Source organism: Etheostoma spectabile, unplaced genomic scaffold (genome assembly GCF_008692095.1).
Source record: "Etheostoma spectabile isolate EspeVRDwgs_2016 unplaced genomic scaffold, UIUC_Espe_1.0 scaffold00006520, whole genome shotgun sequence".
Lineage (NCBI taxonomy): Eukaryota > Metazoa > Chordata > Actinopteri > Perciformes > Percidae > Etheostoma > Etheostoma spectabile.
In genome coordinates, this window is record NW_022603392.1 from 3,749 (window position 1) to 20,000 (window position 16,252).

The 16,252-nt window shown below is 42.1% G+C and overlaps 1 protein-coding gene across 2 annotated transcripts in view; it reads right to left on the reverse strand.

Annotated features, from left to right (window-relative positions):
* Nucleotides 1–3,574: 3,574 nt before the first annotated feature.
* The window catches only part of LOC116678149 (E3 ubiquitin-protein ligase TRIM21-like), an 18,822-nt gene continuing 6,144 nt past the window's right edge, over nucleotides 3,575–16,252 (reverse strand). Inside the window, exons 1-2 of one of the 2 annotated variants that reach the window (XM_032508201.1) lie at nucleotides 5,590–5,947; nucleotides 3,575–5,331 (exon numbers count right to left, since the gene is read on the reverse strand). In XM_032508201.1, the coding sequence (XP_032364092.1) occupies nucleotides 4,216–5,331; nucleotides 5,590–5,922 (1,449 nt within the window). In that variant the 5' untranslated portion in view covers nucleotides 5,923–5,947 and the 3' untranslated portion in view covers nucleotides 3,575–4,215. Of the gene's footprint in view, nucleotides 5,505–5,589; nucleotides 5,948–16,252 lie in introns of those variants that run through there. The other variant, XM_032508200.1, reaches the window with a different exon arrangement.

A 16,252-nucleotide genomic window follows, 5' to 3' on the forward strand; every position in this document is an offset into this window, starting at 1 on the left:
ACATTCCTTCTTAGAGGGTCAGTAATGTAGTGGTACATTCCTTCTTAGAGGGTCAGTAATGTAGTGGTACATTCCTCGGGGAATTGACATTACCAAAAATAAATGTTCAAATAAACCATCAGGAGTGTATACAGGAGGTAACTCTGCCCTATGTACCGGTGATACATCTGACTTTATTCACACTACACTTTTCTACTTTAATTCATTTATTTTATTTTGATGTTTTTTTACTGGTATTGACTTTTGAATGTTTACATACTGGCTCTGTAACTGTTCTTTGTTAATGAAAAGAAAAACATCTTCCTGTGTTGGTAGCCACATTAGTGTGAGAAGACAAACAAAATAAAAATACCTGCAAATAAAATGTTGAAAAGGGCTTTTGGTAGATATCCCTCTCTCCTTGAGAGAATAAGACAGAGGATCAATGCCAGGAAACCCCCGTCCTGGATGGACCTCAGCTAGCTCCGTGTTGTTGTAGCTTAGCTAGCTCCGTGTTGCTGTAGCTTAGCTAGCTCCGTGTTGCTGTAGCTCAGCTAGCTCCTTGTTGTTGTAGCTTAGCTAGCTCCGTGTTGCTGTAGCTTAGCTAGCTCCTTGTTGTTGTAGCTTAGCTAGCTCCGTGTTGCTGTAGCTTAGCTAGCTCCGTGTTGCTGTAGCTTAGCTAGCTCCGTGTTGCTGTAGCTTAGCTAGCTCCGTGTTGATGTAGCTTAGCTAGCTCCGTGTTGTTGTAGCTTAACTAGCTCCGTGTTGCTGTAGCTTAGCTAGCTCCGTGTTGTTGTAGCTTAGCTAGCTCCGTGTTGATGTACCTTAGCTAGCTCCGTGTTGTTGTAGCTTAGCTAGCTCCGTGTTGCTGTAGCTTAGTTAGCTCCGTGTTGTTGTAGCTTAGCTAGCTCCGTGTTGTTGTAGCTTAGCTAGCTCCGTGTTGATGTACCTTAGCTAGCTCCGTGTTGTTGTAGCTTAGCTAGCTCCGTGTTGCTGTAGCTTAGCTAGCTCCGTGTTGATGTACCTTAGCTAGCTCCGTGTTGCTGTAGCTTAGCTAGCTCCATGTTGATGTAGCTTAGCTAGCCCCGTGTTGCTGTAGCTTAGCTAGCTCCATTTCTTTGTGGGCTAACGTTAGCTTCATGTAATGTAGAATAAGCTGTAGGTTAGCTCTCTAAACTTTCCAGTAGCTAGCCTAAGACGTGGGAACGTGATGAATATGTTATTAGAGCTGAAAGGAAGAGTGCGACTTGCTGAAGTTCAGTGTCCACCCTGCTGTTGAACGGGTAAATATGACCAGCTGGAACGGTACTCACCACCGGAGACTCTGCGGTGCGTTCAGGTACACAATCAGACGCAGGACAGCAGAAACGTTACAGTTGTGTTCCTATTGTGAGTCCAAAGCGAGCAAAACTCTGTACGGACGATTTATATCTCCATAGCAACAACAACAACCCGTCCAGCATGAGAAGAGGAGTGTGTATTTACGTTTCCGGGGACGGCGACATCCCGCCCTATCCTGGCTTACTCCGCTCTGATTGGCTTACCATTGCATTCTTTCCGCAACCCTAACCAATCACACTCCTCATGCCTTAACGTAACCAATCCGACCAACGAAGGCAACGTGTACTAGCCAATCAGAGGCAGAGTAGAGCGGGCTAGAACGTCTCTATCCTAGGGGGGCGCGCGCACACGCACGCACACGCACGCGCGCGCACGCACTCACGCACGCACGCGCACACACACTTGTGCTAAACCGACATTCCAACATTACTATTGTTCCATAGTGTAACCAGGTTGTGATCAGCCTCCAACATTACCTGCAAAAACATAGCAGCTCCAGGTGGATCACTACTTAAATCCTTTCAGCGATGTCCTGGTTCAGGGATAAAGAGAAGATAGATATCAGATGCACTGACACTCAATAACTAATTAGTCTTTGGCTGGAGATGATTATTGACTTCACGCAGAGAAATGAAAACACAACCGCACTGGAACTCTTTTATTTAAAAAAAATATTATTTCTAATGTCCAACCATGACTGTAACAGTCCCATCTACTAAGCCAACATGTCGTGTAATAACAACATAAACTCCATGTTTAAGTGTTGCTGCAGCAGTAGTCCCTTCAGTGTAGTGGTCCACATGTACCGGGTTGGAAACAGGTTCTGTTAAATTCCTGCATGAATGGGACCAGCGCCGTCTGCTGGCGTCACCTTCACATCGCTGCAGGGCTGAAAGTTATGAATTCTGGATATGAATATATAAATATGCAGGTAACTGTTATTGAATGCGATGTTTACTTCTATGTGTAAAATGTGATGTTAAATGAAGATGTCCAGTGTTGATGTAGGAGCTGTATTCTGGGGGTGAAGATATATTTGATAAACTGGATTTCTACTCTAGGAATGCCTTTTAGGAGTTGAGGATTTTATTTCATTTATTTTACATTTTACTGTGAAATAGAAAAAGCTTTATAAACCATTCTTGTTCTACTTCTGTTAAAAATAACGATTCCACTCTACGATCCCAGTTAAGTAGTTTAATAAAAACCAGGTCCTGATAACTGCTGTGGGCTGGTGGTGTCTCTGTCCAAGATGTCAACGTGCTGTCCTGATCCGGTCTGGTGTCCCTAGATGCAGACGCAGTTTCACACACACACAACACAGCGAGGCTGTCCCGTAGAGGACGTCTCACACAACCCAGACCCGATCCTCCAACTCCAGAGGAGGAGAGACCTCATCGAAAATCAAAATGTTTACCACTGCTGAAAAGTGTTGAGAATTAAAATTCCTCAATGAATACAAAGTGGTGTAACCTGAACTGTTGGTGTCTGATTAATAAATGAAAATAGGAAACTCATACTTTGTGTTGTGACAATTATTGATCACATTATCTCTACTAAAGTTTTTAAAGACCATCAGATTTAGGGTGGTTCCACCAACGTTCCACATAGTACCAGACATAAGAGAACATCAGAGGAGGAAGATCTTCAGATTGGTTTCAGCTTTTAGAAAATGAAGTCAAAATGAGAATGTTTGACTTTATTCTCCATATTTCAACATTATTCCTGATATTTAGAGTTCACAGAACTCATATATTACTTTGTAACAGATTACACAAAAATATTTTGGTGATGTTTTTAAAAGTTTCAAGTATACATAAAATAAAAATTACATTTACAGTTGCCTTAAATTAATTTGATGTTATCTTATAATTATTGATATCCCTCAACTTATAATTAGGGAGTACAATTTTCAATATTTTTCAACTCATATAATGTTGTAAATACAATCAAAATTAATTGTAAACTGCAATTCTGATGTCGGCCCACCACACAATTATAATCAGCTAATAATGTTAGAAAACATGAAAGAGACAATTTAACAACTTTTATTATTCGACACAATGTGCTTTTTAAAAGTCGAGAATCAAAGGAGCTCATTTAAAACGAAGTGCTTGTCCTAAATTAAACAAAAGGAGATTTAGACTTTAATTTCTTTCAACTTTATTCTCAACAATAAAGATCATCCTCGACTGAAATCCAACTTGTGTGTAAACCAGCTTTTCTGTTCTCACTGCTTCCTCAGGCCTTGTGTTCAACACCTGCTTTATTTTACACTTTTTATTCTACAATCACATATTTACACATTTCTTTGACTCATAAACCATCTTACAGAATTCATGAAACCAATAAAAAATGGCCAAAGTGACCAGTAATTATCCAAAAGACTTTTCACACAAGATAGAACCATCCATTAACTTTTTCTACCCGGTATAACAAGGACACATACTGTGTTCTGGAGACATTATGGGATGGAATAGGCCTCACTCTTAAATGAAGCTTCATCACACAATCAAATATTCAGCTATATGTTTTCTGGGGCTGCTCATCAAATACTAATAAATGTGGATCTGATTACATAATCAACACATTAATTTGATGCATCATGACACACGTTATGTAGACGATATCTATTCAAACCTCTGTTAAACCCACAGACATTTATTATAACTTCCAGAAGAAATCAGTTTCTAAAGACACCAAATATGTCAAGATGAAGTTTGAGTTCATTTTTAAAGAATTGCTGCACATCTAACATATGATAATAACTGGAATAAAGTGTAAATCAGTCACCACAGGAAACAGGTTCTGTAGAAAATAAGATGTAAAATATATGAATATGTACATTTGTTCCCTTGATTGAAAATGAATCAATACCTGAAATGAGATCAGTGATTAGTTTACTCTGACAGGAGAGATGATCAGAGGGGCAGAGTTTTTACCACCAGCATCATCATCATAATCATCGTCATCACTCAAAAATAGATGGACTTTCTTGATGAAGGAACAGACAGTAAAGGGACAGAAGAATGGGAAGAGTTTCTCAGTGAAGGAGCAGCCAGTAAAGGAGTAGATAAGAGCTGCAGCATCTACGTCATAAAAGGAGACCAGACCCTCCTCATAGTCCACAAACACCCCCACCTTCTGAGGAGGAGACTTCAGAGAGAGAAGGACTGAGGTGTCATCAAGAGCTTTGTACTCATTTCCATTTCTCAACCATATCGTCCAGTAACCATTATGAGGGCTCAGTGTGATGTTTCCCTTCCTGTCGATCGACTCTCTGGCCACTCCTAAAGTCCATCTAGTCTTTCCTTTGACTTGAACCTCAAAGTAAAATCTGCCTGAAGAGAAACTTTGTTTTCCTAAAACATTAACACACTTAGAAAATCTCTCTGGGTTGTCTGGGAGATTCTTCCTCACATCACCAAGATTCACTTGTTTCCCATCATCAGACAGGATGAGCCAGGGATTAGCTGTATCAGGATCAAGAGTCACATCCACTGCATACTGCTGGACCCTCTTCAGCTCGGCTTCAAGCAGCTTCTTCATCTCTTTACTGAGTGTCTCCTCCAGCTGAGCCACAGCTTTCACCACAGTCCCCTCATATGATGATGGACGGACGCTGACCCCTGTCCAGTCCTTGGTGGGGGGAGGTTGTTGGATGTTTAGGGACTGGAAGCTCTGGAGAAGATGAAGGTGGTCTTCAGAGCGTAACATCTGCTCCACCTCAGTGCTTCTCTTCATCAGCTCAGAGATTTCCTGTTCCAGCTCTGTGATGAAAGCTTCGGCCTGTTTTTCTGTTGTTTTCTGCTTCTCTTTGATGGTGTTGATGAGCTCATTCAGGCCTCTCTCAACAGACTCCATCAGAGAAGTGAAGACCTGAACACCTTCTGCTATCTCTCTGTCTGCATCTTCCTCACTGAGGTCGACTGAGTGTTTGATCTCCTGAATCTTCAGTCGTCTCTTCTGGATCATCTGCTGAATTTCAGCCTCTGTCTTCCCCAGCTCTGCCTTCTTTCCTTCATATTCTTCTTCCAGAGGAACAACATCATGCGTCTTGTGGTCTAAAACAGTGCAGAGCATGCAGACACATGTCTGGTCAGTCTTACAGAACAGCTCCAGAGGTTTATCGTGCTCCGTACACATCCTGCCTTCCAGGTTCTCCACAGGGTCGATCAGCTGATGTCTTTTCAGACGTGAAGCTGTCAGATGAGGCTCCAGGTGAGTCTCACAGTAGGAGACCAGACACACCAGGCAGGACTTCAGGGCCTTCAGTTTGGTTCCAGTGCAGACGTCACAGGGAACTTCTCCTGGTTTGGACACTTGTTGCTCTGAGCTGCTGCTGCTGGCTTTCTGTTGAGCGGACTGTCTGAACTGAGCCACCATCTCAGAGAATAAAGTGTTGACCCTCAAATCAGGTCTTCTGGTAAAACGCTCCTTACACAGGGGACACAGGTACTGGTCATTAGTGTTCCAGTGATCAGTGATGCAGTTCTTGCAGAAGTTGTGACCACATGGTGTGGAGACAGGATCAGTGAACACATCCAGACAGATGGAGCACAGAAACTGATCTTCAGATGACAGAATGCTCACAGCAGCCATATCTACACACAGTGGGAATAGAAAGAGAAACATTATATTCAAAATCTGTGAACAGACTGATCTCAGCCTACAGCCTACGGTTACTTAGCAACAAGTAACATTATCTTTCCAAAACTCTTAATCACCTTGATACAGAGTTCATTCTCACCAAACTGGTCTTATGTCTTAATGTCAGGTCCAAACTGGTCTTTTGTCTTAATGACAGGTCCAAACTGGTCTTTTGTCTTAATGACAGGTCCAAACTGGTCTTATGTCTTAATGACAGGTCCAAACTGGTCGTGAGTCTTAATGACAGGTCCAAACTGGTCGTGAGTCTTAATGACAGGTCCAAACTGGTCGTGAGTCTTAACCCTCTGGGCCCTGAGGCCATTTTTACAGTTCATTGTCCGTCTGGATTATTTTATAAAAAAGCTTGTAAACATCAACCCTGTTGTCTACAGTCAAGATATCAACATCATTTCTTTTTTTAGGACAAACTGGGTTATTAGAATATTTGGGTTGCAGTGAGGTCACTTGCATGTTAAAAATGGTTGTAGGGCCTTAAAGACAAATAAATAAATAAAACATGAATCTTCCAGATATGTATTGATATCACAGACAGAGCAGTAAAACCTCTAAAACACTTCTCACATGTCTTGGGAGTCACACTGTGAAGAAATAATCATTATAACTTATACAGTTACTTATGCCAATAAGTAACATACTAATGTCATATTTATTGATATTACACCCACAGCAATGTTATACAAGCAAATGTGTGTCTAAAACAGTTCTCCTATCTGCAAAAATAAACATAATAAACATTATAACTCATATAAAGCACATACTTTTCACATTTCTTCAAAAAAGGCCAAAATATATAATATATGATATAAATATATGCCAAATCTCAAACCAGTGTGGCCATTTTCCTCTGTAGATATCTATCTTGTGCACTAGAGCATCTTTGATCGCATATATTTGTGTATATATTAGTGTGTATATATTAGTATGTATATATTGTGTATGTATATATTAGTGTGTATATTCTGTTTTGGTTGATATGTATGTGTAAGCACAGTGTGAGCAATGCTCCAAAGACAAATTCCTCGTATGTGTCCTCATACCTGGCGAATAAAAGCTGATTCTGATTCTGATACTAAGCTACTTTGACAGGGCGGAGGGACTTTTCCCACTCCATACACTTCGGCTGATGTTGTCTCCCATATATGGGCCTACTACAGTCTTATTTCCTAAACACACACACGGAGAGGAGAGACAAAAGCGGGGAGCTAGCGGCATAAATGGGCGGAAACGCAATGGATTATGGACATAAAGTGGATAAATCTTGGATGTAACGGTTTGGATATAATGCTCAATGACCCCAAAAAGGCACAAGTTCCAGGCTGGATAGAAAATCACCTGTAGAGGCTAGAGGGACCCGGAAGAGACCTCTGTAACCGCTAACTCGTTAGCTTTTAGCCGTAACTTTCGGTGAGTTTCTTTGTTTTATGGTTGATAAATGATTAAACTATGAATCAGAGGTGCTGTTTATGCTCGTGGGCGCGTCTCTTGGGTTCAGAGGGTCCAAACTCGTCCACTTTATTTGAGGTCAAGGTAAAATATTTATGACACAATAACAATAGTCTCATGACAGCCAATGTAAAATCAACCACTTAATTACAGTCTACTGTGATGTCAACACATAACGCGTGGGCCTGCCATGGCATATTTATGACAGGGTAACCTAATGCTAAGTTGTCAAAACACAAACATGTCCAACAATGCTAACGTAGCACTCAAAGAGTCATAATTTACCAAATGAAACTTAAAGCTATAGCGCGTAGTTTTCACCATCCCCATGAGGAATTCTAAGTAATGACAATAATTCTTTAAGCTTAACACGTCTGATTGGAATGAGTGGAGCACTCTCCCGTAGGTTTGCCCCTATAGGTATCTATCTATTTATTCATTTTGCGATACAGACCCGTAGGTGAGAGTTTCTCAGCGTTTGCGTTCTAAAGTACAAATAAATGAACATTTCCTCAAGATGATTCTGGGAAGAAGGGCACTCTTTCCTCCTCTGCATTCATTCATTGCATCTGGAATAGATTTCTGACCAGGTTCCAGTTGGGGTCCGGGAGGCAGACACCGTCTCCATATTTAAGAGTAGGCTTAAGACTTTCCTTTTTGATAAAGCTTATAGTTAGGGCATAAAATTTAATATGGTTAGGGAGTGAGGAGTCGCAGCGTCCGCCTAACCCGGCCCACCTGCTTCTCGTCATAGTTGTCAGATCTATCTATCATATAATCAAGCATATAATAAACTAGAGGGAGACTTGGCACACAGCCCGATCCGGTTGGGGAGAGTTCTAGCCCGACCAGGCTCCTCTCTTTACCCTGTCTCTCTTGGTTTTGCTGTAATAATTTTAGACAGCTGGGGACTTATTTTTATACACTGAGCTCCTCTCTCCTCTATCTTTCCATCTTTTCATTTATGTGCATCCATGTCCCAGAAAGGCTTGTTACTAACCTAGTTACTAACCTAGTTACTAACCTAGTTCCTAACCTAGTTACTAACCTAGTTACTAAACTAGTTACTAACCTAGTTACTAAACTAGTTACTAACCTAGCTCTGGGGAGTCCTTATGTTCTTTTTCCCCAGCATGTTCCCTCGTATCAGGGAGGCTCCAAAATCATGGTAGCAGCTGTCGCCATGGTCCCGCTCCACGTTCTGCGATGCCATGTTCATCTGCTACACTCTGCGGTGTCCTGCTACGCCCTGCTACGTCCTGCTACGTCCTGCTACGTCGTGCTACGTCCTGCTACGTCCTGCTAAGTCCTGCTACGTCGTGCTACGTCCTGCTACGTCCTGCTACGTCCTGCTACGTCCTGCTACGTCCTGCTACGTCGTGCTACGTCGTGCTACGTCGTGCTACGCCCTGCTACGTCCTGCTACGTCCTGCTACGTCCTGCTACGTCCTGCTACGTCGTGCTACGTCCTGCTACGTCCTGCTAAGTCCTGCTACGTCCTGCTGTGCCTTGTAATGCCCACATTGTCCTGCTATGCCATGAACTACTACAAAGAACTGCTACAAACTACTAATTTTTCTATTTTTGTTATTGCCACTCTTCATTAACCCCAACCGGCCCGTCAGACACCGCCTACCAAGAGCCTGGGTCTGGGTCTGGGTCTGGGTCTGACCGAGGTTTCTGCCTAAAAGGAAGTTTTCCTCTCCACTGTGGCCCTGTTGCTGCTCTGGAGGAAACTACTAGAACTGTTGGGTCCTTGTAAATTCTGGAGTGTGGTCTATCTGTAAAGTGTCTTGAGATAACTCTTGTTATGAATTGATACTATAAATAAAATTGAATTGAATTGAATTGACTGTTTTAGGATGACAGGAGAACATCTCTCTTAGTTTGAGAACATTACAAGTAAATTGAAGCTTTGCTGTTAGCTTGCTGACTCATTTAAAAAGACTCTACCCTCATTTCCAGGAGTCATACTTTAACAATCTCCTCCTTTGGATGAATTAGAATCAACTTGAACTTGTTGTGCTGTGCAATCTAAAGACCTCAACAATGAAGTTATTCAAAGTTTGAGTTTTAATGGAAGAGTGTGGGGGTGCTGCTGCAGCACACACCTAAAACCAAGTGGAAGTTTGTGACACACACGTACAAATTAAAAACAACTCTCTGCCTTCACTAACGGCTCGGAGTAGTTTTGTAGAGTCAGAGAACAAACAGCTGATCCAGGTTCAGAGAATCAGGTGTTCAGGCTGATGGAGACGTCGTGACACTCCCTCATATCTCAGCAGGGAAGTCAGCGGAGATTCAGATCTAACTGGTTTCCTGGTGCTGATTAAATCTGACTCATGACCTGCACACGAGACCAGCAAGCATTACATGGAGGAGCAGCCGGGCCGAGGGTTGCTTTTATGGCAGAAAACATTTTAACAAGACGACTGTAAAAGAAGTGGAGATTACAGCAGGAGAGGACCTTTGCTTTGTGAGCTCCACTCGTTGTTACTGGGAACACGAGACAGCTGCTGACTCTGCTGAGAGACATGTGAGCACGCACTGCTAACCCATACAACAACTGGTACCAGCAACATAAAAGTACATATATATTACAGTATTATAATTTAACTGTATTTATATTGTGGGGCAATTTGGTCTCAAAGTAATTAAGCAAGAGAGATGATATCTAGTCCCTCCGTGTTTAGTCAGCCAGCTATTGTAAGCTAACGTTAGCTTTGTAGAGATCATTGGGGTTTCCCAAACTGAACAATTACCGTAATATATAATCACCAAACTGCTTTGCTCGCTCCATCCTGTTACAACGGCAATATCTGCTGAGAGAAATCCTTTATCTCCTGTACGTCTGTGAGATGGCGCCGTCACCGGCACAGCTGACCCAAAACATTTCCAATGAAACTTAACTTCAGAGCGTTGTAGCAAATAAGTCTTTCAATCCCATGAATCTCTTTATAGACTAGTTGGAGAGATGCTGCGCGTTCCACTGTGGTTCCTCAATAACTTACATGAACACTAATGTTTTCAAACTGTTTTTATTATTTAATGTTGACAGAAATGGCGGAGTGATACTTTAAGTGATGTGCCGGGTGCTCAAATGGCTCTGGGTGTGTGATCTGAGCTCTTTCTAAATGTTGACCAATCACATCGTCTGGATGGATCTACTGTTGTATAATCAGTCATTAATGATTAACCACTCAGTATGAAGCATAATACAGTCCCTCATCATTAGTGCTGGATCACAGTTAATCAGTAACTACTCATTAACTAACCCGTCGGTCCTCATTCAATGACATAGCGTCTCGGTGCTTCAACCCTAATTATTATTTCCCATTTTCTCTTCCTGAAGGGCCCCTGACAGCTGAGGGGCCCTCAGCAGCCACTAAGTTCCCTCCCACCCTTGGCTGGCTCTGGTCCATCTAGAAAGGGTTCAGAAGCCTCTTACTATCGGCTATTTAGGGCCGAGCACTCAGTACCAGATCCACGTCATTTACCTCAGAGAGAAGTTCTGAAGAACATCTGTAAGCATCAAATCAATGTTTTGAATCAGCCAATCAGCATGAAGGACCCTTTCTACTGTCCAGTTAAACAGCGACACATCACGATGTGATCAAAGGGATCCTGATTATCAGACATTTCCACATTCCTCTGGTAGGATTCTCACCTGCTGAACTCTTCAGGTCCACTTCCAGACTCTGTCCACCTCCGTGTGTGCAGGAAACACCTTCAGAGACCAAGCTGCTCTTTACTTTTCTTCCTCGTCCGTCTGGGTGTCTGTGTGCATCTGATCCCAGGACGCCGACACACCTTCAGAAGTCCAGAGTCCAGGTCTCAAGTCTAACACTACGTCAAAGCCTGTCCAACAGATAGTAGATGTCAGCCAATTAGAAAAGTGATTTTATTTCCTGCTTCTTCCCCCTTACCTGCCTGAGGGGAGGGGCTAATCATTGCTGTTTGTTACTGTGTTCTGTGTTGGAGATGTGGAAATGTTTCTTGTTATCTAACAGGTGCCAGACACATTTAAGCTCTTCTACAGTGGTATTTTTTAAACTATGTATTTAATGCATTTAGCAGGACCAGGGCAGCAGCTGGGACACGATCCAGGTGCCCCGATCCAAGGAAATCTGCAAGAAAGCACAAGAACTCCGGGGAAGAAGTTAAGTTAGTAACATGCACCAATGGGACATGAATGCACACAGATAGAGGGAGAGTTATAATAAATACATGTCATAATCAAACTGCATTCATATTCTACATATCTAGATGTCAGAGCTACTTGTTGAGTGATGATCCTACCTTACCTATTAAGACTTTTTGATTGGGTATCACTTTCAGGGTTCTTAGGGTTACCAATCCCTTAAGGGAGGAACAGGAAGTAGGGCTTTATAAAGAATTAACCTCCATTTCTCTCTTTCATGTTTCCCTACAACATAAAGAATATATGCTCTCATAGCCTATGATTGTCAGATTGTCTCACCATGTGCTCATGCATTCTCTTTTATTTGTATAAAGGGTTTTGTTAAGTTTTTGTGAAACATTTTGAGTGGCAGGGGCTCAACAAGAAAGGCCTAGTAATAGTAGTAAAAAAAGGTCCCGAGCTGAGTCGGCCCCAGGAGGAGATGAGGTCCTGGGTAGCTTCAGGGGGAATTAGCCGTTTCAGTCCGTCTTCGGTTCTAATAAACAACTTGGCAGGGAAGCGCAGTGTAGGTCTGAGGCCCAGGTTATAGAGATGTTTCAGAACATCTCAATATGCGGATTGTTACTCGACCACCTTGGGACAGGTAGTCCTCAAAGATGTGGATCGGAACACCCTTGTATGTCAGCTTGCCACAAAGCCTTCGAGCCTCGCATACAACCAACTCCTGAGTCTAGAATCTGTAAAAACTGCAACACGACATCTCAAAGATGAGTCCAGCATTTGTTCGGCCAGGACTCAGCTTGGAGCTGAGGGGGAAAAAACATTGGTTCTGCCCCTTCGATGTTCTCAGGGAGGCTGATTATTCTTACGTTTTATTGTCGGTGTCGGTTTTCAAGATTAAGAAGTTTAGCATGTAGACTTATCATTCACCTTAGACTCCACATTTTATGTCCTGGCTTGTAGTGTAGCCAAGTGACTCCAGTGATGAAAAAAGTTGTTGGTGATCCAATATAGTAGTCTGGACCGTATCTAATCTTGCCTTGAGTTTGGAAATCTGGCTTGGAAGAGAGACTTGAACTTAGTCAAAAGCAAAGCCCGTGTTCTCCTAGCACAAGCATTAGCAGGGGGCAGCAGTCAATGACGAATCACCCTTCTTTGGAACATCTTTTTTCGACTTCCTGGACATGCACTTGTCGTGTGCAGCCTCACCTGAAGTCCCCTGAAGTAACTACTTCAACAAAGTTTACAATGCCATAGGTATTTTTTGTTCAGTTTAATTGAAAATCAAAGTAAGATGATGAATTTATAGTTCTCAGTTATACAGTAAACAAAATTCAACAGATCTAAAACCTCTTTGAGAAACAGAAAAAATAAGAGTTCATTTAAAATGTAAAATATAGATTATTAAATGAAAAGGTAAACAAAGTAAGAAAAGATCATGTTAAACTAAGAATAATAAAAGATATGTATAAGGCAGACACCAACAAATAATGGGAACACATCTTTAACAATTATTCTCACCACAAGGTTACATTATCTCCCATTGGAGCATTTGACCAAATTCCACGGCCTTCTTCAGCTCTTAAACTTCACCCTGAATCGAACCAGCTGTTTTAATGGGACTGAAGAGTCAGACTTAAATCTGATCCACTGAAGAGGCGTGTGGGATCCGGTTCAAAGCAGAGGTTTTAAAACTATTAACATGAATGATAGGACTACCCCTTTAAAGGGAAGGAGCGTAATATGTAGTCATAGCCAGGACAACATACATGCTGTTCAGAATTTAGAGTTACTGCTGGTCCGCCTTCAATGTGGAGAGAAGATCAGAATTATAACAACACAGCTCAGGGCATGAGGAGGAGGAAGAGGAAACAGCTTGGCTCTGAAACATGTCACAACCGAGAGCCGTGTGAATGAGCTGGGTGTTTTTAAAGTGATCACTACGAGAAAAGGTTTTTCCACATTGTTCACACCAGTACGGCTTCTCTCCAGTGTGAATGCGCTGGTGAGATTCAAGGCTTACTACTATGAGAAAACATTTTTCCCACATTGCTCACAGCTGTAGGCTTCTCTCCAGTGTGAATGCGCTGGTGAGATCTAAGGTTACCTCTCCTAGAAACGTTTTCCCACATTGTTCACACGAGTACGGCTTCTCTCCAGGTGGATGCGATGGTGTTTTTTAAGGCTACCACCTTCAGAAAAAGGTTTCCCACATTGTTCACACCAGTACGGCTTCTCTCCAGTGTGAATGCGCTGGTGAGATTTAAGGGCATCACTCGAGAAAAAGTTTCCCCACATGTTCACACGAGTACGGCTTCTCTCCAGTGTGAATGCGCTGGTGAGATTTAAGGGCATCACCACGAGAAAATCTTTTCCACATTGATCACAGCTGTACGGCTTCTCTCCAGTGTGAATGCGTTGATGGCTTTTTAGGGTACTCTGTTGTGTGAAAGCTGCTCCACATTGATCACAGCTGTACGGCTTCTCTCCAGTGTGAATGCGTTGATGTATTTTTAGGGTTCTCTGTTGTGTGAAAGCTGCCCCACACTGATCACAGCTGTACGGCTTCTCTCCAGTGTGAACTCTTTGATGAATCTTTAAATGTGCTGATGCTGTGAAGGTTTTGTCACAGTGCTGACAGCGGTGATGTTTGACTCCTCTTTCTCTCCGTTTCTACACATAAAAACAGAGAGTGAGTTAGTGAGGTGCCGCTATAGAGATCTATCTTAAAATAGAAACTATGTCCACATTTATAGGTTATAGGTTACTAGGATATAGTATCCAAGAAGGGTTCAAATCAAGAGCAACTGGACTTGGTTAAAGGTCGTTGAAGACATTTCGTCTAGCACAAAAAGACAAGTTCAAAAGACAGTTGTTTTTTTGTTCCTAAAAAGGATTTTGGGGGTGTCCTGGGCCACGCCCATTTTAACCAATCAGTACACCATTGTATGTGTGGCCTTAGGAGTGGCCCTAGATAGAACAATTCAAATATGGTAAAGATCACATGGGCAGTTCACATAGAGATATATACACTGTATATGTACCTTTGTACAGATTTGGTCCAGAGTCTCAGAGTGGGATGAAAAAAAGAATCTCAGGATTCACGTTGATAGGATTTAATTTTGACGAGAATAGAAAAGGTTTGTCTGGGTCTCTATTCACAAAAAAATCATTTATAATGTTACGTGTTGAGAATCAAAGAAAAATTAATTGAATTAAGTTTTGTAACAGCAACCTCAAGATGCTATATGCCAAGTTTCAGGCAGATCGGTCAGTAAACCCAGGACGAGTTTTGCATATCCACGCGTTCCTTAATTAAAATTTGGCATGAATATATGAATCTGTAAATTAATTGGTAGAAATGTACATTATGATGACCTTGAATGCACATTATATGAAAGGCCTGAGGAGATTATTCACTCTGATTTCCCCGGCCTTTAATTGCCCGTGTTGCCCCCCCGGCCACTTTCAGAGGGCGGAGTTTAATGACTACCGGGTTTTCTTTGAGGAATTACGGTATAATATATAATCCTCAAAGACATTGTGAAATCATCTTTGTGCATTCATTAATAGAGATTAGATTTCTGGGGGAGTCTTCAGTCTGGAGTAACCTCTTTCCTTCACTCACCTCCCCCTTATTCCTCTTGCTCCTCGCTCCTCTGAGTCTCCCGAGGCCTCCCTGACACCTTTTCTCTTGCCCTCTTTCTTTCTCCTCCATGTGTTTCTGCATGTACTCGCGTGATAAGGTCCAGGTCCAGGTGGTCTTGCGGCTCCCATGTGTTATCCTCACTGGAAAGGTGAATGCAGACAGAAGAACATCTCCTCACACTTTGTTTTTAGACAATCCATTCTCACTCTAATTCATCATTCCTATTAGTCCTTCTTTCTATTTCTAAGGTTATTTGTGGGTCTGCAACTTAGAGTCAAAATACCAAACCTTCAACTATGAGGGCGTGATACAATGCTGACATTTATTTGCAATATGTAAATATATTATATATATCAGCACCAAGAACACTAAGTATTAATATTCTAGACTCATACTTACTCTGAGAATCCCTTCCATTTCAACAGAAACTCTACTCTTCCCTTCACCACTCTGCGGTCCAAAACCTCCTCCTCCTCCTCCTCCTCCTCCTCCTTTCCTGCTACAGTCGCCAGCTTGCCATCTGCTGAGGACTCCTTTGGTCGACCCAAGGGGGAAACATGCAGAGATAATGATACAAGGGTTAGTAGAACTAATGGGAGGTGTGAGTGAATTCTAGTTGGATAGGACACTCTGAAGTCCTGTGGATTGGTCCCCTCATCCTATTAGCCGTTAGCACAGTTTGGGATTCATCCTAGTAGATATAAAATGGCTATCTAAACTTTTCCACTGATAAAAATCAGTGGAAAAGTGCCCCGTGTTTCCTGTCTTACCCAGTCAAAGTCATCAAAAAAGCCTTCCATCCCTAGTTGGATACCTAATGCTGTTATTATTATTTGTTATTATTACTAACCATAAAGCAGCGGAAAACATGCTTTTGCGACATACGTAAGTCAGTGTCTTCTGAACTCTACCTTCCTAAATAATGGGCAAGTGCCATGTATAATACAGGGAAATCAAGGAATGAACTCAGCTTGTAAAACTGTGAGACTTTTACATTAGCATGCGTGGTGCTGCTGGCAGGTGACCTG